This window comes from Gadus macrocephalus, chromosome 14 (genome assembly GCF_031168955.1).
Source record: "Gadus macrocephalus chromosome 14, ASM3116895v1".
NCBI lineage: Eukaryota > Metazoa > Chordata > Actinopteri > Gadiformes > Gadidae > Gadus > Gadus macrocephalus.
In genome coordinates, this window is record NC_082395.1 from 18,011,351 (window position 1) to 18,033,697 (window position 22,347).

At 44.8% G+C, this 22,347-nt stretch overlaps 2 protein-coding genes and 1 long non-coding RNA gene across 3 annotated transcripts in view; 1 reads left to right on the plus strand and 2 right to left on the minus strand.

Moving 5' to 3' along the window:
• Positions 1-21,206, plus strand: part of LOC132471713 (uncharacterized) — a 31,357-nt gene extending 10,151 nt beyond the window's left edge. The window contains exon 3 of the long non-coding RNA XR_009528898.1: positions 19,339-21,206. This is a non-coding gene — a long non-coding RNA (uncharacterized LOC132471713). The remainder of the gene's footprint in view (positions 1-19,338) is intronic.
• On the minus strand, positions 4,313-8,637 carry LOC132471706 (alpha-2Db adrenergic receptor-like). The gene is made up of 2 exons (XM_060070935.1): positions 7,574-8,637; positions 4,313-5,732 (listed from the first exon to the last, which is right to left on the minus strand). Exons 1-2 carry the CDS (start codon positions 7,883-7,885, stop codon positions 4,530-4,532), a joined length of 1,515 nt encoding a protein of 504 aa, XP_059926918.1. The 5' UTR covers positions 7,886-8,637; the 3' UTR covers positions 4,313-4,529.
• LOC132471700 (transcriptional repressor CTCFL-like) lies at positions 11,616-19,619 on the minus strand. Its single transcript, XM_060070930.1, has 8 exons — positions 19,317-19,619; positions 18,875-18,933; positions 18,273-18,469; positions 16,838-17,901; positions 16,362-16,571; positions 15,419-15,542; positions 13,845-14,078; positions 11,616-12,918 (listed from the first exon to the last, which is right to left on the minus strand). The coding sequence occupies exons 1-8, from the start codon at positions 19,617-19,619 to the stop codon at positions 12,149-12,151; spliced, it is 2,961 nt and encodes a 986-aa protein (XP_059926913.1). The 3' UTR covers positions 11,616-12,148.
• Positions 21,207-22,347: the final 1,141 nt, after the last annotated feature.

Genomic DNA, 22,347 nt, shown 5'->3' on the forward strand with positions numbered 1-22,347 from the left:
GCCCGTTTACCTTGTGTCTCTGTTAGAATAAACCACGTTGTTGAACATTTATCACTCTCCGAGTCATACCTAGCACGAGACCACCACACCACAAAGGATCCAATTAGTTTCACTTCAGTGGTGGATGCAATTAGTGTGTGTGGTGAGGAGATGATTTTTAATTCCCTTTCCAATACATCGGAGGTCTTGGAATATATTGAGATGTTTTACGTCACTCGTAAATACTGTGTGTGGAAGGGGTTGTATCAATTGAATATTACATTGGGTTTATAAAAATCTTGAGTAATGCTTCGGGAAGGGAACTGCTGCTACTTTTTTGTCGCAGATTTTATTTGCCAAGCTTCGGAGAGAAGGCAGAATATTTAATTGAAAACCGAGCTGTAAAATAACATATAATAAGGAAATTTAATATCGGGCCACTGCACAAAAAACTGTACTTTTGGGGTCTTGTACACCAATAAGGGTTTTGGCACTTTTTGTGCATGGCACCGTTGTTTTTTACAATAAAATACATAAATATCACATCTATAGTTTGTATTTAAACAGGAATGCTTTGAGCATATACATATTGGGTAGGGTGACAGAACCTAAGGTGAGAAACTAGGATTTGGCCGGACAAGAGGGTGGCACAAAAACTCCTAAGGCAGGCAGGCAGGCAAAGACGAGAAATAAAAATGAGAAATAAACAGGAATGGAAGGTGTGGAGAGGGCCCTTTCAGACACCGAAGGGAGGTTCTTTCATTCGTATTTCAAGTACGTCTCAATGGCTCTCTTCTGCTGCTTCTTAGGCCGGGAGATAACAAACCACATTACTTTTCGCTTAGAGTGCACAGAAGTGCAGATGTGTCGGAGGACTGAAGGGAGAGCCAGTGTCAGAGTGTGCAGGGGGTTTCATCAGGCATTTCATTACTAAGGGTTGTGAGGATGGTTATTTGGGCCTCGGTCAAGACAACAGAAGACATAGTCTGGTCTTCTTCATCATTAGACCATAACTTGGGTTGATCATAATTTGTCCTTGCATCATTTCTTTCTTTTGTGAGAGGAATGAAGTTCACAAGATGAAAGGATAGATGAGTGAAATATATCGAAGCAGCCATGGTCAGAATAGAGTCTGCGTCTTCACTTTATCTGTGCTCCTCTCCACTCTGTTGTTCAATCTCAAACACTGAATACCCATTCCATTTGATGTATTAACTCTCGCACTTCAAGTGTAACAATAAAGCGATGACGTCATAAGACGCATCAGAAATAGAATGGCTGATTATTATTGGTGTTAATGAGCGGCAGATATCTTTGGTTTTGACCAAATCCACCACAAGAACATAAAAACAATAAACAACAAATGCTGCTGAAGGATCACATGGTGGTTTTCATCTGAGTTGACATCCCTCATTTCAACATAAGAAGCACATAAATTATATTGGACATGGGGTACAGAGTACAGATAAAGAAACTATTGTTCATGATTATACAATATCCATCCAGGTACTAATGCAACTCTGATGAGCTATTGTATTGGAACCTTTTGTAACGACTTGAAGTGAAATGATTTTTGTTTTTGATTCATCTTTAGAGACAACTGTGGTTACAATTGGAGAAAATAGCCATAGGTGATGAAGAATAAATGTCTAGACAGAAATTGCCTCTCCATCGGGAACTAGGCAACAAGTTTTGGAGAATAATTATTCTTTCTATGAACTGTATCTACGTGAATGAATAAATAACAACAGAAATATCTGTCATATCTCTATCTGCCTAGTACTGCATTACATGCATCAGTATGTGAAACGACTGACTGCAGCCAGTAGCTGCGAAAATAACAAAAATATGGTCTGTTTAGACAATTACCTACTTTCTCCTCTGCTATTAGAGCTCCCACCGCTGTCGTAATGTAATGTGCAAACACAGAATATATATTTTTAGAAACCATGTCTCTATAGTACTGGATGCAGGGTGTCCAAACCATATGGAGAGAAGACACCAGGTGCTGTAGTTTAGTCTGGGGGAACCTGGCTTCCCACCAAAAGAACATCCACATACCAGCGATGCATATGCGTGTGCTCATTTTGACTATGGGGTATGAGCTTTGCGTGATGGTTTCATTCAGAGGTGTGGCAGGAGATACATACGCATGCGTTTCTCTTTAAAAATGTGTGTTTAAACAAGAGGGAACATTTTGTGAAGGGCTTCCCATTTTAGAAAACCCTTGAAAGAGCTTTTCTTTTCCGGGCGACACTCGAGTTTAATAAACGGAAGCAAGAATGTGCTCAGGACACTTTTGGGAAGAGGAGAATAATCAAGATGGGTTTTTTTCGTTGTGATTTACTGGAGAGAGTGAGGGAGGCCGAGCAAGATGAAATTTGTACAAATCATCACATCATCAATCACAAAACATCCAAGATCAGTCGGAAACTAGATCGGTAGACCTTATAGAAAAAAACATTTGAAAGACTATTGTTTTTTAAGGATGCTATAACAAGATCTTGAATCAAAACTTCAGACAATGATTCTTAACAGGCAACGGCCATCTAGCAGTAATATTTGTTTATTCTCTCTTCTCTGATCAAGACCAATCAATATCATACCTTATTACTTATCAGTGCTTGGTGATGATTTGTTGCTACCGCAAACCCCTGTTGAACACAAGGACTCCCTGGTCAGTCCTGTATGGAACTCGACTGACATATTGTTGTGTGAGTGGTAATAGATGCAGTGCCACTAGGTCCGTCTGGGCCTGCCCAAGGCCATATGGTGGTGATGCATTTGGAATATAACTTTTGAGTTGGTTCCAGGAATATTTATTCAGAAGAATGCCTGCAGAATGTTGAAATGAATGTAGGGTTGTGTGTGTTTACACTGTGTCAATACTGTATGTTGAATAGGTTTGGATAAAGGGAGAATGCTGTCCCTTGAGATACAGGCTTCCATCCCAAATATAACATTTCAGTAAATGTTAATTTCTCACAGGGTAAAAATTTACTGACAGATTATTGGTTTCCGAAATAGTTGATGAAATCCAATTTTCTGAACACTTTGTCTCGGGGAGAAAGATTTATATCAGGATGTTGAACAACTTATTTTTAGCTGTTGTCAATCAGGCTCTCATACATCTTTTATCTCTCTTTTTGCATTTTCCACACACCTCTGTTCAACTTGCTTCTGCTGATAAATTATCCAAATACATTTCCACTGTATGTTTTTGGCTTACATTGAAAACATCCCCCAAAACATAAAGTTGGACGGTATTTGGGTACAGTATATTCACAACTACTTTTACATTTACAATATTGTTAGACAATGCACCTCCATTCTGTATTTCAATTCAAGGAAAAAAAGAATCCCCCACTTTATGTAAAACACACAGAATACTGTATAACAATTCCATATTTGGCCATTGGCTGACATGTGCGTTGTCAGGTGCCATACAGTCTGTGATTGTGCTTGTTGGATACCAAATGGATTTTGGCACATGGTGAGAGCTATTAGGCTGCTGCCGGACTCAAACAATGTAAACAGATTGAGCTCACTCAACACAGTGCAGTCTTGTCTCCACGCCTCAGTTCACAACAAGAGGTGTCCATTTTTGGACGAAGGTGATGAATGATCGTCAGTATTGTTGTTTTCTTTTCTTGACCAGTTCAGGAAAAGAAAGTAGATCATAAAGATAAATGTACACTTAGTTTTTGTTACAATTATTATTGCATACATTAAGCAGAAAACATTTAGCTGATCAAGCCAGGTTAAAAACGAAACTAATTTTGCTTCAAGCAAAATTGGCTTTGCTTTGCGAAGCCAGTAAAGCCATGATCTTAATTATTATCATTATCATATCTGAAGGGCTTATTTGTCCTGAGCTGTTGAGAATAATTATAAAATAATAATTATCCTCCCTCAATGAGCCTGTTAATAAAGAATGTTCTCTCCCTCCTCATCCTTGTTTTGTTTACAGCAGTTCAGCCCATCTGCTAGCCAGATATGAATTCTTAATGTCTTTGCCCCCTAGCTGCCTGCTGTCAACAGACACGGATAATAACAGAGATACAACATATATTATATAAATAAATAAATAAATATATGTTATACATTACTATGTAATATATCATATCATATAATTGTATACATACATATATAAATACATATAGTATGTAATGTAATAATTTATATAATATATAATATATTATTATATAGAATTGTAATCATACACATACATACATACATACATACATAGAAACATATATATATATATATATATATATATATATATATATATATATATATATATATATATATATATATATATATATAAGCACTTTAATGTCCCCAAGGAAAATAACGGATTAAAGCTTTGGCCCATACTTTGTAGTTGTTTACGTTGGACTGAGACACCAGTCACTTGGAAGTGCATCGAGTGGGCGACATGTGTAAAATAACTCCTCTTCCTAGTGTGTGTGTGTGTGCATGGAAAGCCTCTGGGGTGAATATTCGGAGTACACGCGCACACACACGCTCAAGCCCTTTGTAAAAGTTCCCTATTTTCCCTTACGGGCCTGACATAAAATTTTCTTGAAGGCCCTTCTGAAGTCTCTGTTGAAGATGGTGTAGATGATTGGGTTGAGGCAGCTGTTGCAGTAGCCAATCCAAAAGAACAGGTTGAAGAGTGTGTCGGGGATCGGGCACTTCTCCCTGCACACGGCATGGAGGCTGTAGGTGAAGAAGAAGGGGAACCAGCACAGGACAAAGACCCCCATCACCACAGCCAGCACGAAGGTGAAGCGCTTCTCCCTCATCTGAGCCACTTTGGTTTTGGACAGGGAGACGTGGCCGCCCGGCGGAGGCAGCGGAGAGGGCAGGAGGAGGTGGTGGGAGCACTGGTCCGACGTCGACACCCATGACAAGGAGGGGCAGGAGGGAGCGTGAGGAGGCGGGGGGGGCTGGAGGGTGTTTGCCGTCCCTTTAACCCTCCCCGCTTCCTCCTCCTCCTCCTCCTCCTCCTCCGTCGCCGCCCTGCCGCTCGCTCTCCTGGAGAACACGCAGGACGGGCTGAAATAAGACAAGGACGAGGAGGAGGAGGTTTTGGTCTCGGACTTGCAGCTCTTCTCCTCCAGCTCTATGTCCTCCAGCTCTCTGCGCCGGTGGCCGTCGCCGTGGCCGCCCCCGATGGCCGAGCTGTGGCGGCACACGGCGCGCGGGCTCTCCGTCTGAAACCAGGACCGGGCCAGGCCCGAGCCGCCCCCCTGGAAGTTCCCGCTGGCGGGGTCAAAGCAGGTCTCCGAGTGCGACGGCCGCCGGTCCGTCCCGTTCTTCGCCACGAACACGGTGGAGGCCCTCTGCTTGGCCACGCGGTAGATCTTGCAGTAGACCAGGATCATGATGACCCCCGGGGCGAAGAAAGACACCAGGCAGGAGGAGAGGATGTACCAGGTCTGGTTGTTGAGGAGACACTTCTGCTGCAGGGTGTCCTTTTCGTCCGGCCGGCTCCCGTCCGGTTCCTCCTGATGGTGCATGAGCAGGGGCGGCGATGAGATGACGATGGAGATCAGCCACACGACGCTGATCATGGTCTTAACGCGCTTGGGCGTCCTCTTGCGGTTGTAGCTGACGGCCTTGGTGACAGACCAGTAGCGGTCGAGACTGATGGCGCACAGGTGGACAATGGAGGAGGTGCAAAATAGAACATCCAGAGCGAGGTAGAAGGAGCACCAGGTGGGACCAAAGAACCAGTAGCCCATGACCTAGGAAGACAAGAAACCGTTTTAGTCATGCTTTTAGCCGTCAAGGGCGCCATCTGGGAGTCAGGGGTCCTATGGTTCCTCTGCAAGTTGAAGGTAAAAACATTCACTGTGAGGAAGTGGTTTGAATCTCTTGGCCAAAATTATGACTTCAAAATGTAGCTGAACTAAACACATTTCACATTGAGGCTGAATCATCATATCAAACAATCAATGTTTAAATTGAGCACTAGATTGAATACAATAACCTGAATTGATGAGCTGCCGTCCAGACCGGCTGTATAAAGGAACAATCGGGTCTAAAGAGGCCAGATCTGAGAAAAAGCCTGTAACAGTCCTTTGTTTAAATACATAGAAACCGAGGCACAAAGCAACATATTCACCGCTCTATTAATCCTTTATCACGGTCTGGACAGAATGCACATGTTGTTAATTATGCACAGGCAGTGTGAGAAGTGTGCAAACCCGTACGCGAGTTAACGAGTTGTCTACTCGTCAAGCAAATTCATCATCGGAAATGGTTTTGCCGACATCTTACAAATACATTACATAGTGTGCCTTATGATGTATTTTGGCAACATTTTGGAGCAGGATATGTAATTAAATTGCACTGTGGAGCACTCATGCATTGTTGTTGAATGGCTGGATAAAAAAGGCTAATTTGTCAACATTTAATGGAAGTTTTACAATAATGACGTCCAGACATCAAAAATGAAAGTGAAATGAAAAGCAGCTATAATAAACTAGAAATTAGTTAGTCTCAGAGGTACTTTGGGCACACAGTGAATATGAATATGAATACACACAAGAGTATGGTGGAATTTGTGGATATCAATTTTATTAGATAGTTTCATGGAATTGATTTAAGGTTACAATTTGAAAAAACTTTAACAATTATAATTTTTGGTATTTCCTGCACCTTAAGTGTGCAGCAAGGCAAAATACATTAGATCAAGCATAGAGAACAAGCCTAAAGGAGAACGACAGTGTTTTTCAATCTGGACACCTCTATTCCCCATTATGTTGGGTATAAGTGAGTATGTTGACAACAATCCTCATTTTTAATTGGTCCAGTATTGAACGGGTGCGCTCAATACAACCCGTTCACGGCTGCAACGTATCCCTTAAGGCCAGTAGCTACCTATCAATATACATCCTCCATCAGTGTCTGGTTTTTGAAACCTGTTATGCTCAGATTGTTAGTGTCTGATTACGTTAAGGAAAGGTTACCTGGAGAAAATACAACTTTTTTGCTTTGTTGTTTTATCGGGTCTGTTTGTTATATTCTAAAAGTTGGAAGGAGGAATGAGATTGCAATGACAATAGGAACATTGCTTGCAACAGCTCATCTTTTCAGAACATGAGATTTCAGAGCGAGACCTCTTCTTGAGCCTGTCAGTGGCAACAACAAGCTCTTTTAGAGGACATACTCGATGGAACTATTGGCACCCCTAAGCTGTGAATAGGCTGCTCTCTCTAAACACTTGAACATTTTCAAAAATTGCATCAAAGGATTTTTGGAAATAGGGTCAAGGTTGAAAAACCCTGAAATGATCTTTCAATCTGGAGTATAACAACCAATCATGAGCACAAAGAGGCCAGGGAATGAAGCATGTAACGTAGGAGGGGAAACTTCAGGCAGCATATCCAAAAGCAAGACGATCTGGCAACACCTGCAAGACCGTAACCACAACCCAACCTCCTGACTTCAAAAGAGAAATCACTGAATGGTAATGAAGGTAAAGAACATTTCCATGGATTAATCATCTGTGGCATCCCGTCCTTTACAACACAAAAGAAAACATACCTTTTAGGTTAATCCCCAAAAAAAAAAAAAAACTCACCTCATTGGCCAAGGAGAAGGGAATCACCGAGGTGGCCACCAGGATGTCTGCAGACGCCAGGGACACTAGGAACAGGTTCTGGGGAGCACGCAGAGCTCGGCTGGTGATCACGGCCACCACCACCAACACATTGCCCACCACTGTGCCCAGGATGATCACCGTGACCAGCAAGACGATTGCCGTTGATGCCCACCTGGAGTGCGGCGGTTCAGGATATTGTGGCGAAGGGGCTGTGTGGTTTAAGCCCTCCAAAGAAGAGTTTTGCACCGATACCGTTGTCATGAAAGGTGGCCCGATCGCTGTAATGTCCATCTTGGCTATTCCATCTTGGCTAAGATCAACATAACAACCCCCCCCCCCCCTTCTCTCCTTCCACGCTTAGTGATCCTCTCAATCCCTGTGAAAAGAAAGTATGTCAAATTACTATATTAGGGATATTGCAATCTGTCCGACACACAGTCACAAATAAATTAAGCCAACAATGCACCGTGTAGTTGTAGGTAATAGGTTAGTAATAGGTTCATGAAATATATGAATGCATATTTGTTTAAGTTAGAAAGATGTATATAGTTACCTTACTGTCAAGAGTGTCATGTTAATCCCAAAAAAAGACCAGGTCACCTCAGTAGTTGTGCTGTCTGAGACCAAAAATGTAAATGATGGGCTCGAAATAAAAATTGAAAAATATAATGAAAGAGATAAAAATCGAAAATGAGGTCCACTACAAAGACAACAATTTAAACTTGGTCGAGGTCTTTCGAGCAGACAAATTCCGTTCAAGGAAAAAAACATAATAAAATAGACAATGAAGAGGTTGGAATATTTTTTAAAATAAACCAGAGTCCGAGGGGGATGGCTCAGGAGGACGAGGGATGCGAGTTTGGCGGAGGGAAGGAAAACATGAGCAAATATTGAGAAGAAGGGAAGCAAAAGAGGTCTCCAGCTCCATGCACAGCCAGCTCAGTGGCTGGATGACACTGCTGCTGTTACTGCTGATGCTTCGGCTTCTCCACGGCTGGAACAGAGCGAGAGAGAGAGAGAGGGGGGGGGGGGGAGAGAGAGAGAGAGAGAGGCAGAGAGAGAGTGAGAGAGAAAGATGAAAGGAGAGTGTGCAAGGAGTGGAGATGAGAGTGGGAGAGAGGCGGATGGTATGAAAGAAGGAGCAGGAGCAACACATGAGAGAGTAGGAGTGGAAAGAAGAGTGGGTCATAGTGGAGCACAGGGGAGACAGAGGAGTAGAGGAGGAAGAGGAGGAGAAGGAGGAGTGGAGAGAGAGTAAAGAGGTGGATGAGGAATCAGAAGTGAAATAGAGGGAAAGAAGAAGCTCAGCAAGCGTTGTAAGACCCATGAGGTGGGGGCAGGGGGGATGGGGGCGAACTTAGTAGAGCTCAGAGGGCTAAGACAACGGGATGCCAGACACAAGGGAGACGAGGGAGACGCCAGGCTATTGGAAGGGAAATGTCAGGCTGGCTCGGAGTGGTCGGTGAGCCTTTGTGTCACTCCTGTGGGGAAACCTCCTTGGAACTAGAGGTGACCGTCGCAAGTTGTGTCGAAGCGCGGCAAATGGCACGCGCCAATTGCGCCATGGTTTCCGAGACGGAGAGGCAGTGGCTCTACGCGATGGCTGTCTGTGAAGCAGCAGGGCTGTGGGAATTTTCTGACAAGCCAATTGATGTGCATGCAATGACACTAATCTGCCTGTGGATTTCAAAACATGTTTAAAGTAACACAGCCAGCACTGTGACGTCATTATCCCAAGGGAATGGCGATGGGGAGCGTGGGGGATAAAAAGCCATCCTACGAAACCACGTCTCCAGTGAATAGTCCGCCTATTCTAGTATCGTCTGAGTAAACACATATTTCATCTGCCACTGCACTCGGTTAAGACCAGGAGTTCAAATTTACTTTTTACTTCTGAAATGGTAGATGAATGCATAACAAGGCCTTATTGTATGTATGTATACTGTATGTATGTATTTTATGCATCGATTTTTTTGTATACACACACACATTTATACAGGTCGATAATTGTAGATGAAAAATGTGTGATTCCATTTTTTTGTAACGTTTTCCTATAATGAGGCGAATGTGAATTTGACGACCCACTGTGTCAGAATGCTATCGGTTCCCGCCTCTGTTGCTCAACAGGATGTTTCTGCAATGGAGAGGCCACAGGTCTAGGATCCTCAGCCCACTGTTAAACTCTACCTTTAGTTTAACAGTACTTTAGTGTCTACTGAAACTGCAGCCTCCTCTACTGCAGGTATATACTACGCTTGTTGGTTCTGTCTCCCAAGATGGCGCCTAGGGTGATGCTTCTTCACATTCACAATAACTAGGCTGTGACTCAGCTGTCTCATAGGAAGCCATGCAGAATGTAATAGGATTAACATTTGCTCCAAACTTTACTCTAGGCGCTAACCAACTTAAAATGATGGATTTTCCTAATTTGACCAGCCACATGTCTAATCTAGGATTAATTAAGTATATATTATTTCATTTTATCTTCTACAGCAGAGAGGTGCCATAATCTGTAATTAGTGGTTAAGCCTCAACAGCTGCCACTCAGCCAATTACAGACTGATTACACACATGTGCACTTCTCATTTCATCACCCCTCCAGTGTCCCTGCAACAGCCCACTTCATGTTAAAATCCCACATCAAGTTATAACCCCCGTGGCTCCATTCAGGGTCGCCAGTGATCACTCTACACTCACGGAAACATTCCTCTGTCCCTACGCGCCCCCGACACCTCTTTTGGTTCTATACTGCGTCCAGCAGTGCCTTGTGGGAACTTTGCAATCCAGCCCTGGTTCACATGCAGGACCTCAGTGACCACCATGTCGAATGAATGAGTTCATTGACATTTGTGAAAGGACTGTGTATTGTTAAGGGAAAATCTTCAAACATACGGATGAAAAAATAAAGATCTAAAATATAACTAATATCCCACAATCCATTTGGGCCGCTGCTGCGAGCCACTCACAGGTCACAAAGCCCAGTTTGAAGACCAATCATCGTTTTCTTAAATGTGTTTCCTGCCCTCCTGCGTGGTGAAAGTGTACCGCTGTAGCTACAGTTCTCCCTCTGGGACTGCTTTTAACATTTGACTCGTCTGTTATGTTTTCTGAAGCCCCCACTGATGTTGTCATGTGTAAATGGCGATGAGTCATCACTTGATATATATATAAAAAAAAAAAAAGGGCTGGACTATTTATAAAAAGAAATGATGCTCTCTGACAAGAAGCTCTGACATCGAGATTTTCTCGCCTTTACCACTGTACTGGTTGAAAACGCCTTGAGTGGTTGGGTCTCATGTTTTAGACACTAGAAATGTAGTAGGCTATTGTTGAACAAAAGGGGTGGCTTCACGAAAAAGTTACATAATTAAATCAGTGGCTCCAATGTGGACAGTCTGTTTTGATTGTTAAATCTCACTTGCTTTGTATGAAAGTGTGAAAACATGTAGATATATCTATCAAAGTATCTTTGTTGCTCAAGTTATTTGTGGGGATGCAACTAACAGTCTCTTCAGGAGCCCTGGCGTATGACATTTAGATTGTAACATTTACAGAAGCAATTATGTGCCATGACTAATTTTTTTAGTTGATCGTTTAGCACCTCTCCTGATACTCATGTAATGAAACAAACATTCCCTCATTAAAGAACCCAATCAGCCATAACACTTGACACGAAGCCCAGGGCCAGCACACAGCTGACTCACCCTGGAGCTTAAATGGATTGCTGCACTCACTGTTTCATTGATTTCTGCTGATTTCTGCACGACAGCTCTGCTGCAATATAGACATTAGCCTAACCAAAGCCCCCTTCCATTCCTAAACACACACACACACACACACACACACACACACACACACACACACACACACAGAGTTAGGGTGAGACATTTTGGATGGGAGTCATAGCTCTCTTATTGACATGGTCCTAGAAGAGGCAGAGGCAGCCAGACCGATAAATGGAAAGAGATACACTATAACAATAGACATCGAGGAAAAAATTAGTTCCACGCTGCAGCAGGCAAACTGGTCAGGCTCATAAAGAACAATTTATTTAACCTTTATTTAACCAGGAGATGGCGTGTTTCATGTTAAGGGCACCATATCTCGCTGACACATGCATGTTATGAATGAACGTGTCCTTTATTAGAGTGTTATGTTGCTGCACAGCGGCAAAACGTGGAACAAAAGCCCAGACTGAAACCGTTTCTTTCCTCCTCTTGCGTCAAGGCTTTCTCGACGCAGAGGGTGGCCTGGTTTCATTGAAGTTAGTGCGACCGGGACATCGTACCCCACTTCACGTGACGGAAGCTTATCAACGTTGTTGTCCTCAGTTGACATACAACAGAAGCCTTTTGAACTAGCCTTGTCTCTGTCACGCCAGACTGATCCAAAGGAACCAAAAGTAGCAAAGAATACGTTGAAATATAGTCTCTGTTACATATTGCAAAGTCCTTTAGGGAGAGACAAACGCAGTGATGGCTGAGCAGGCATTCAACACGGTTCTGTACAGTAATCCTCCAGCAGCTTGTGGCAGGCCGGGCCTCGCTCCTTCTCCTAGCCACTCTCTATCTCCACCGTCTGAGCCACTGAACACGCGCCGCCGTCACCCTGCAAGATCACCAGCCCCCCCGCCATCTGCTGTCCATGGACCACGATGCACTGCTCCCCCCCCTCGGACATCACCACCTCCACCATGTCGTGCTCGTGCTCCGCCCCTTGGAGCAGGACCTCTGAGGCCAGCAGCAGGGGGGCCGAGCTCTGCCCGTCGCGGGCGTCGATCCCCCCGCCGCCCCCGCCGACAGTCTGGACGTAGACCACGGTGTGCTGGCCCCCGTGGGGCGGCGACGCCCCCAGACCGCCCGCCTCGCCCCCCGCCTGCCGGATCCTCCTAAGCCCCGCCCTCTGACCCCCACCTCCTCGCTCCTCCAGGGGCCTCCTCCTCCTCCCCCCCTCCTCCGCTCCCTTCCCCTTCCTCCCTCCTCCGGCCCCTCTCTTCCGCTCCGAGGCTCCTCCTTCCTCCTGTTCATCTCCATCGTCCCCCCCCCCCCCCTCCTCCTCCCCCTCTTCATCCTCCTCCTCCTCGGTTCTCCGGCGCTTCTTGGGCCGGCCCCAGACAGGCCTGGGGTGCGGGTGCGTGGCCTCGGCCCCCTCGGACCCCTCGGCCCCCTCGGACCCCTCTGCGCGGCGGCAGTCCGTGTAGCGGGCCTGGTGCCGCAGCAGGCTGTGCCGCAGGGTGTAGGACGCGCCGCAGTGGCAGCGGAACGCCTTCTCCTTCACGTGCGCCGACTCCATGTGCCGCCGCAGCTTGGTGGCCAGGATGTAGCCTGCAGGGGGAAAGGGCCCAAGGCTCAGCTATGGTTCAACGTCGACACAACGCAAGGGCGTCACGGACCCGTTACGTCCTTGCGGACCCTCCTTGCGTCCACCGCATTGGGCCTGACGTGCGCCTCCCAAAAATTTTAACCATGCGTCGCGGAGACGCAGCAGCAAAGGCTGTGATTGGTCCGCTCAATAAAACCCGATGCAGAACCGAAACAGGTGTAAGTCTGCGTGGTCAATGCGTTGTGTCAATGTGGAACCATATTTAAGCCTTTAGTCTCCAGAGCTAGGATGCGTCCTATAGCCTGGAGGCTCATCTAGGTGAGGATGCTTGGTTTCATACCTATCCAGCGGTGGTTTGTCTCCTATATCCTTGATGCTTGTCTAGTGCTTGTCGAGTGACACTTAGACACGCTTATTACGCAACTAGTGTTGAAAAGAGGTGAGATGAATTGAGGCACTGCCGGTTGCCATGGGGACAGCAAATGAGATAATTAAAACAGGGCTGCATTTAAATGACATCATTAAAACTCACAGGTTTGTCCGAATACATTTGCTTTAAATAAAATGACTGATCACGACCAAATCCACACGGCCAGAATCTCTGGCCCTATTTGATTTTAGACATTGTTATATGAATTTAAATAGTTTCACATCAAGTAAAGGCGACATATTATACCACCAGGTGTGAGTGTGATTAGCCGTTTTACAAGCCGTTTTTGAAATCTGCCTCTTCTGACATCACAAGTGGGCGTGTCCACCTAGACATGTGCTGTATAGATCAGTCTACCAGCCTACCCAGTGCACGGTAGCAAACGCTGCTCATCTATCCGTCGCACATCTAGGTGCACATCTAGGTGCACATACACGCCCACGTGTGAAGTCAGGAGAGGCCTTTAAATGAACAAGCATGACGAGCCACCGCGCAGACCTTTGCCACAGATCTGGCACCGGTGGGGCCTCTCCCCGCTGTGCAGCCCCTCGTGGGCCCTCAGGGTGTGCGGGTCCCTCAGCGCCTTGCCGCAGTAGCTGCAGAGGAACACCTCCCCGGTGTGGGAGAGCATGTGCCGCCGGAGCTCCCGCTTGTGGGAGAACCGGCGCTCGCAGTGGGAGCAGGGGAAGGGCTTCTCCCCGCTGTGGAGGCGCTGGTGGTCCTGGAGGTTCCCTGGACGGAGCACAGCGCGTCACAGGCGTTCACGTTCAGAGACAAACCGGAGCAAGGCAGAGGATGTGTAGCGATACCGTTTTGAAACATACAATACAAGTACAATCGGTTTTTCCTACTTCATCTATATTGATGTTTTCCTGTGTTGGAGAGATGTGTTAAGGTTCCCTGCTGGCTGGTGGATTGGCTCGGTTAAGGGTGGGAAAGGATTGGTTGGATTGCTGTGAATCAGCTTTGTGTTAATTGACAATTTCCGCCCTGCAGAAAAATCATAAGGACAGAAACTCTGTCCATCATATGGACTTAAGAGATTCAGACAAAGAGGACAGAGGTGCTAGAATCCGATATGACAGGTGAACTGAATTGTATTCTGTGCAGGGTTTCAGGATAGCTGGTGGCGGTATACTGACTGAACCTTCTTTAGTCTCGGGGGCTAATCATAAAGCAATCCAGCTCAATCATGCTCCAACTCGTACACCTCTTCAGCCTGCACACTGATTGGCCGACGAGAGGATTCCATCCGTATCGTTTCCTAAATGATTCCGCTGGTTCAACCGTGTCTTTTTCTTGCTTTTCTCTTCCCCATCGCGCACAAAACCCGAGTTATAACAAGTTGCCTTATCTAGGAAACTAGGAAATGTACAATTATTTATTGATGACAGAACCATAGGGAGGCTATCACAGTTCACATATATCGCAGTTATATAAATCATTGGCAATTCTCATTCTAAATAATTCCATTGATGAATAATGACATGAAACGACGTGTCATGTGTGGAAAACGCTCAATTATTTGCCAAACCGTAACCTGATCCTTCCCGGGTCCTTGGTAGATATAATTATTTCAGCACATGATTCCTAAATAGCAGGTTTGGTATTTTTCTGATATGTTCGCCCTTTTGCAGACTCTCTGTGTCGTGATCTTTCTTTCTCTCTCAGCCTTTTGTGTTACAGAACGTCACATCAGTGGATCAGCCATTCATCAAAGAATACCACAAACTCAACTTAAACCGCACTACCTTCAAACGTTTGAAGTCTTTTTTTTTATCCCAACTAATCCGATGCCTATTTATAGAATTAAAAAAGCTGTTTTTATTTCAAGGGACCTTTTCCGAAACATTGTAACTACTTCAATGGTGTACTTTGATTTGATGCACTTTGATGAGTGAGATCCAACCCTCGCATTCAGCTTGAATATCAATGATCTGGCACGCATATTGGTTGAAATAATCACAATTACATTATTTCCCCAAACCGTTCTGCCCTAGCACCATGGTTCATGTTGAGGACGCGATGGACGCGCTGGGGGGACCGTATGAGGAAGGTCAGCCTGATGGTACCTTTCTGCCTGAAGGCCTGTCCGCAGTGCTGACAGATGTGGGGCTTCTCCCCCGTGTGGAGCTTCATGTGGTTCCTCAGAGAGCCAGAGTTAGCCAGCCACTTGGAGCACACTGGACACTGCAACTGGGAGAGGGGAAGGGAGAGATTTTTAAGTTTTAAAGCTACGCTCAACACTGCTTTGAAGGAAAACTATAATAATGCTGCGTTCCAGGGACCCTTTTTAGCCCGTAGGTGACTAGCTGTAACTAGGAGTACATCGATCTGGTACGAGTTCACGGGTAGTGAGTTGCGGGTTTGACAGCCGTTCCAGGGCAATTTCACGGGTAGAAGGTTGTGAAAACACGGATTACGGGTTGCCTGGAACGCACCATAATCCCATGTTAAAATCATGGGAGTTTTGGCACAAAGTAGAGCTAGATCATTTTGTTAGCAAAATATTTACATTTACTTTTAAGGCATTTAGCAGCCGCTTTTATCCAAAGCGACTTACAAAGTACATTTGTCATAAGAAAGTGAAACAATATATCGCTGTTGGTACAATAAGGATGTTCAACCAAGTGAAAGCAATAACAATCACTAGGTTAATCCCCGCCTTCCATTCCGACATACCCCCACTCGACATTGACATCTAATTGTCGGAGTGGCGGCACTTCCATTGCCTTCAAACGTCCCACCACTCTGACAATTTCTGTTTCCATTGACGGGGTTAGGGTTAGGAATGGGGGCATGTTGGAACGGGGGCATATCGGAATGGGGGCATGTCTGACTGGCAGCATGTAACCCCATTCCCCGTATACAACAAAGATAGCTAGTATAAGATACTCAATAACTAAGTACTATAAATAAATACGGCATACAATGTGTGCGTACATTAAGTACATTATAGTACGAGAACACGATGGGCTTGTGCTAAAGGTGGACGAATGAGCGATTTCCCGGTACCTTGGGAGACTTCTCGTTCAGCCTGCTGCTGCAGTAGTGCAGGCGGTGGAGGCGTAGGGAGGGCCGCCGGGCGAACGCCTTCCCACACAGGTCACACACGTACGGCCTTTCTCCCGTGTGCAGCACCATGTGCTCCCGGAGGTCCCTCTTCAGCCCGTAGCTCTTCTCGCAGTGGGGGCAGGAAAATGGCCGCTCCCCGCGATGGCTCATCTGGCAACCGATAGGAGAATGGAATATCAGATCATATATGCCTAACCGTATTAGACAAAGAAATGTAATGAAGGGAACCAAACACACAACTTGGCCCCTGACACAACTTCTTGGTTGCACTCACAAGAGTGGTATCTTTTCATACTTTGTGATACTAAATATGTTCTTTTGAGTTATAGCATAAAAAAAAGTGTATATCTTTTATAACTCAAAAGAGAAGCAATTTGCTTGTTGCATTTACACAAAGGCGCACAAACTGCGATTACCTGATGGGCTTTGTAGCTTTCAACAGAGGTGTAGCTTTTCCCACAGGCGTCACAGCAGAAGGGCTTGGTGTCGGAGTGGGTGAACTGGTGTTTCTTCAAGTGGCACAACTGGTAGAACCGTTTCCCACAGCTGGAACACTGGTATCTCCTCTCCCTAGCAACCACATCAAACGTCTCCGATTGCCCTGCCAGCAGAGTCTCCCCGGCAACGGAACCCACCTCGTCTGCAGCACCCGTCGTCTCCATGGAAACAGTCTCCGTGGCAACGGGTCCGGCACCACTCGTGGCCGGCTCGCCGGGGCCCTGCGCCTCGGTCTCGGCGGCGCGTCTGTCGTCCCGGCCGTCCGTCGGCTGGCCGGCCCTCGGGCCGCGGTGGTTGAGCGGGCTGTGGACTCGGCGGGGCTTCAAGGCTAGGCGGGAGCTGGTGCGGACGGGAGCATGGGCAGAAGGGGGACGGGGGTCAGGCGGCCTTTTAGTCACGGGTACACAATGGAGCTCCTGTGCCTGGGGTTCCCCGCTAGCGTTGCCGGACTCTGCGGCCGGTACCGGTGGGCTTTCCTCTCCTGCCGTGTTGGTGGACTCTGCAGCGGCTGTTATGGTTCCAGGGACCAGATCTAGCGGGACACTGTTGTGTGGCTCTGGGTTGAGAATGGCTTGAGCGTCTGTCCGTGCAGCTGACAGATGCTGCGAGTCTGTAGACGTGTCTGTGCTGATGGCCATCGTCTTCTCGGCTCCCCTCCTCCTCCTCCTGTAGTGGACTGGTGGAGTGGACTTGAGGCCTTCGTCTGCGTTCTTGTTCTTCTCCTTTCCTCTCGTCTCCTTGGTCTGCGATGTCTCCCCTAGTGTCTCCTTGACTTGCGGGATCTCCTCTGGCGTCTCCTTGACCTGTGATGCCTCCTTTGTGGTCTCCTTGACTTGCGTTATCTCCCCTTGTACCTCCTCTTCTATCCCCACACTTGACGGCTCGAGCAATTCCTCCTCCTCCTCCTCTTCATCCTTCAGGGTTAGTCTGGAAGAAAGGCCCTTTGAACTAAGCCCTTGTTTCATGCATTCGATCTTTAAATCTGTCAGGATCAAAAGGAACAAGATTTCAAAAAGAATATTTGCACATTTTTTTAAATTCCCTTGGATATAATAATGAAGAATTAGAACTCAATTTTAGTGAAACCTTCTGAAGATAAAATATATTATCTTTTTGAAGAATGAAGAAAGCATTTTTCAAGGCCTAATTTGACACTGTGTTGAAATAGGGCCACTTTCAATGTGCTTGACATCTGAGCGTTGTATATCAAGCCAATTTGCAACTCTTGGTGCTGACTGACCTTCAAAAACCTGAAAAATATATCAAACAAGACCTTCTAGGATAACAGATCATTACATTGAACATTTCTGTATACTTGAATTCCCATACAAGTACACGGGAAGTACCCAGCACCTGTGTTGTTCTGAGCGCAGTGGTTCTCAGACTGGCTCTGTGGGGCTGCTGCAGTAACGCCGGCGGCACTGCAGCGGTACAGCAACAGCTCCGATCCGGTCTGGATTTGCTGGCTCACACGCAGACGCGCACCTCCACAGACGCCCCCACACACCTCCACGTTCTGCCTGGCCTTACACAGCGTGTAGCTGGCAAAGCTAAACGGAGCAGCAGTGACAGGATAAACATGATCAGACATCATTAAAGCCATTTCAATTCTAGGGCACGTTTTTCTGGAGTTCAGGGGGACATTGTGAGCACTTGTCACTTTGAGTCCCAAGCATCATACGTACTCCTAATGGATTATCATGGAAATCACAAAGAGGTCTGGCCATTTGTCTAATGGGGGGTTAGCGATGGGTTCCGCCCTTAACCACCCAGGGACTACAGATGATAAATAGTTTGTATAACTAAATTGACATGACTAATGCAATGGACATGTCGATTAATGTACACTGTCCCTTTTAAACAAACATATAAATAAACAAATAAACAAAACATGTCTCCTCCTCGACCGACCCTGGGTGGAAGTCAATAGCTGTGACGTTATCCTAGTTAGCTACCTGATCCAGAAGACTTTGTCCAGCAGAACTTCCTCGTCCGCAGTCATCCCCCTTGTTTCCTCCGATAGCAAAAACACACCACAGACCTTCAGGTTACAGCATGTGCCGACTCAATAACACAACTAGTATTACTAACCTGGTGTGTTTAGCTTACACATCGCATGCTTAAACTATTGTTTATTCTGTACTGTCCTCTGTTTGTAGATTATTATATTATTATAAAGTATATTATGGTTTAGCATTCGTCCACAATGTTTCCTACACATTAATTACTTGTAACCCGTTGACCATGCTTTGTCACACTTACATGTAGTACACTATTATGTCGGTATAAACTTTTTGCCGCCAGTCTTTGCCAGGACTCCATGGGAGAAGAGTTATTGTAACTCAATGGGACTTTTCCTGGTTAAATAAAGGTTAAATATAAATAAATAATGTTCACCTCTCTTGCGTTGGTGCTGTAGGTCTGTGCTCCTTTGGGGCAAGCGTCGAGGGCCACTGGGTCATGTCCTCCAGGGTGTCGGTTAGGAGGATCACGGTCAGGCTCATGGCTCTGAATCCAGGACCACTCAGTGTCACCTTCTCTACCCAGAACCGTTCCTACATCCAGGCATCGACCCACCCACCACAACCCTAGCCTGCCTTCAGAGACCCTGGATGGCCCCACAGCAAAGCCTTTTGGCAGCAGGGACGACAGCAAGGCCATGAGAGGTGACGATCCGAGGGGTGTGTCATGGCTGGCCATTAAATCTTGTTGAGAAGAAAATAAAAAGTTAACACTACATAATAGTCCTATTCTCCAGTTCCACAATCTATATTATCATTGCCCACATCATTATATTGTGGAAAATGAGAATTGACAACGAAACTCGTTTATACAAGAGTAACTATAAGATGTCAAAGCAAAGGAAACATGCAAAGCTATAAGAGCACAGTGTGTGTAACAAGTGGTAATTTGGCAGTGCACATTATATATATAGCGCCATGGCTCTTTTGAATTAAACAATAGTAAAATAAATAGATAAATAGAAAATAAGGTAAGTGGACATAACTTCATGATAAAAAAACAACGAATAAATAGTAAATAAACAGGCAACGCAATCTCAGCACTAACTCAGGGAAATGCAGTTATGGCCAGCAATCTCAGCCTGGCTGTCAGTGGGTTGGCTGTGCTAGTGATTAACTGGTAGGTCAATTAGGTCGAATGGAGGTGAAGCTATTTCACGTTCAAATTAATTAATCTGTATACAGGTAGGTGCATCACATTTGTTAAATACAACGTTTTCAGCAAGCAAAGCTACCAGTAATAACAGGCTGTAATGTAACGTTAGTTGTTTTAGCGCTATCAGCTATTCGTCAACTACGGAGTGATTAAGTAGATGCTAAATACCTGGGTTAATAAAGGTAACTAACCAACTCCTTCGGAGTCAGTGCAGATTTTTGTATTATTAATTAACGACTTTTCTTCAAGAGAAACTCTGGGAAAGATCACGTTTTACAGCATAATTGAACAAGCGGAAGTGCCCTTTGTTATTTGTCCGATGGGAAAACGAGTAGCGATATGTCGTTCCTATTAATGCATCTGGGTGAATACATGGGTGAAAAGCATTCATAAAGTAAGAAGCACAATTTTGGAATGTTGTTCATGGTTTTCATTGGTAGAAATAAGCACCCTAGGAAACACGTTTTCATTATGAATATCTACTGAGAGTAAGGATGTATAATGCCTTTATTCTTTATTTATTTTTTGTGTGAAAACACACCATTCTATTTAGGCCTACGTACAATACGATTATTGTACACATATTGGCCGGTAACGTAGGCTACTATAACTCATTATAACTCACTAGAGGCCTATGTTTATCATTGTTATATTTTGTGAGGATACAAGTAAGGTTTACATCTCATGGAGAGGTAAATATCTAAAAATAATAACGCTTTAAAACATCTAATTTCAACCAAATATTTAAGTTAACCACAGAGCCAGTTCTCCCTTCATAATAAGGTTTAGCATCAATTCAATGTTTACATTATATTATATTTGATATTCCTTAAACTGTAGATGGCAGCAAAGTAATTTCAGTGAGGCATTTTAGTAAAAGAAAAAAAAACGTATGTGTTTGGGGATTAGGGTAGGCCTTTAAAGGCAAAAAGAATACCATCTGCAGAAAAGCTACACAAGCCATACAATAGATTCAATCTACAATGAGTACACACACACACACACACACACACACACACACACACACACACACACACACACACACACACACACACACACACACACACACACACACACAGACACACAGACAAACACACACACACACACACAGCTTTGTTAAGCACAGCTTTGTTATAAACTTTTCTTACAAACTCACAACAGCATCCCCTGGGTGAAATTCCAACCCTACCAACCTTATCTGCAACCACTGCCTGTCCAACTGGTTGGCGAAACCCCTTTTGGGATCATGGCCTCCTAATGACTAAGGTACAGACCATTCTGGGAGTAAGCACCAAGAGTGCCAATTCTATTGTCAATTGAACAGTAAGCCCCCACACTCTGTAGTACGTCACTACTGCCGACAGCATCACTCCACTCACTCTCTCTGTCTCTCCCAATCAGATGACACCATCCAATTCACATCAGGTCACATTTCCACAGCTTAGGAAAACACAACAATACTACATACTCAATTCTAAAATGTTGTTGTATAAATGCAGCACAGAGATTCGAAAAAATAGATTTATCATGATATATATTCGTAATTCTGTTGCTAAAGCAATATATTCAATTTTACCGCATGCAGTATTACCGTAAACTAACAACAGGTTCACCAAGAGTGCCTCTGAAGCAGTCTGGCAGTCATACCTTGAGGACGTGGATTACAATCACAGAAACAAATGTGTGGTTGTTTTAAGAAGTTATCTGATGCTCGGCCATCAATAGAGGGGAACTCTTTGAAGCGGTTTCTCCAGGTGCACATGCATGTTGGTAGAGCAAGGGGAGAGACGGTTGTTGGATACATGCAGATATACAGACACAGCACACATACACACCACCTCACTGCCATCAAGCCGATTTTTAAAGGTTATTTCAACTTGATATTGAATTGTGATATGGAATTGAAACTGCAAAAACAGGATTAACTAGGTAGGTACTCAATCATTTAAATTAGATCACACTATTTTCAGTTGATGTAAGAAGTCACATATTTGCAAAACAGTATGGTAATAACCTATTAATTATTATTATTATTAGTATCATTATTTGGTTGGTAATACTTACCTTGTGTTTATATGATGAAATAAGTTGTTATTCAACTTGCTAGTATTAAGTAGAACCGATATATCAACTTGATGTATGGTTCCATTATGTTAAATATTGATTTAATCTCGGTATATTAGGAATTATAATAAAATAATAATACATTAAACCCCAAAAAGATAAAAAAAAGTTTGAATCTGATTATCTG

What these genes read in the sequence shown, in the direction of transcription:
- LOC132471706 (XM_060070935.1), bottom strand. Translation starts at nt 7,885, where the DNA reads ATGGACATTACAGCGATCGGGCCACCTTTCATGACAACGGTATCGGTG. An exon ending in CCTTCTCCTTGGCCAATGAG is followed by an intron (nt 5,733 to 7,573) that starts GTGAGTTTTTTT and finishes TTGTCTTCCTAG; the next exon opens with GTCATGGGCTACTGGTTCTT.
- LOC132471700 (XM_060070930.1), bottom strand. Translation starts at nt 19,619, where the DNA reads ATGGCCAGCCATGACACACCCCTCGGATCGTCACCTCTCATGGCCTTG. An exon ending in CTGCGCTCAGAACAACACAG is followed by an intron (nt 17,902 to 18,272) that starts GTGCTGGGTACT and finishes TGATCCTGACAG; the next exon opens with ATTTAAAGATCGAATGCATG. An exon ending in GTGCCAGATCTGTGGCAAAG is followed by an intron (nt 12,919 to 13,844) that starts GTCTGCGCGGTG and finishes TTCCCCCTGCAG; the next exon opens with GCTACATCCTGGCCACCAAG.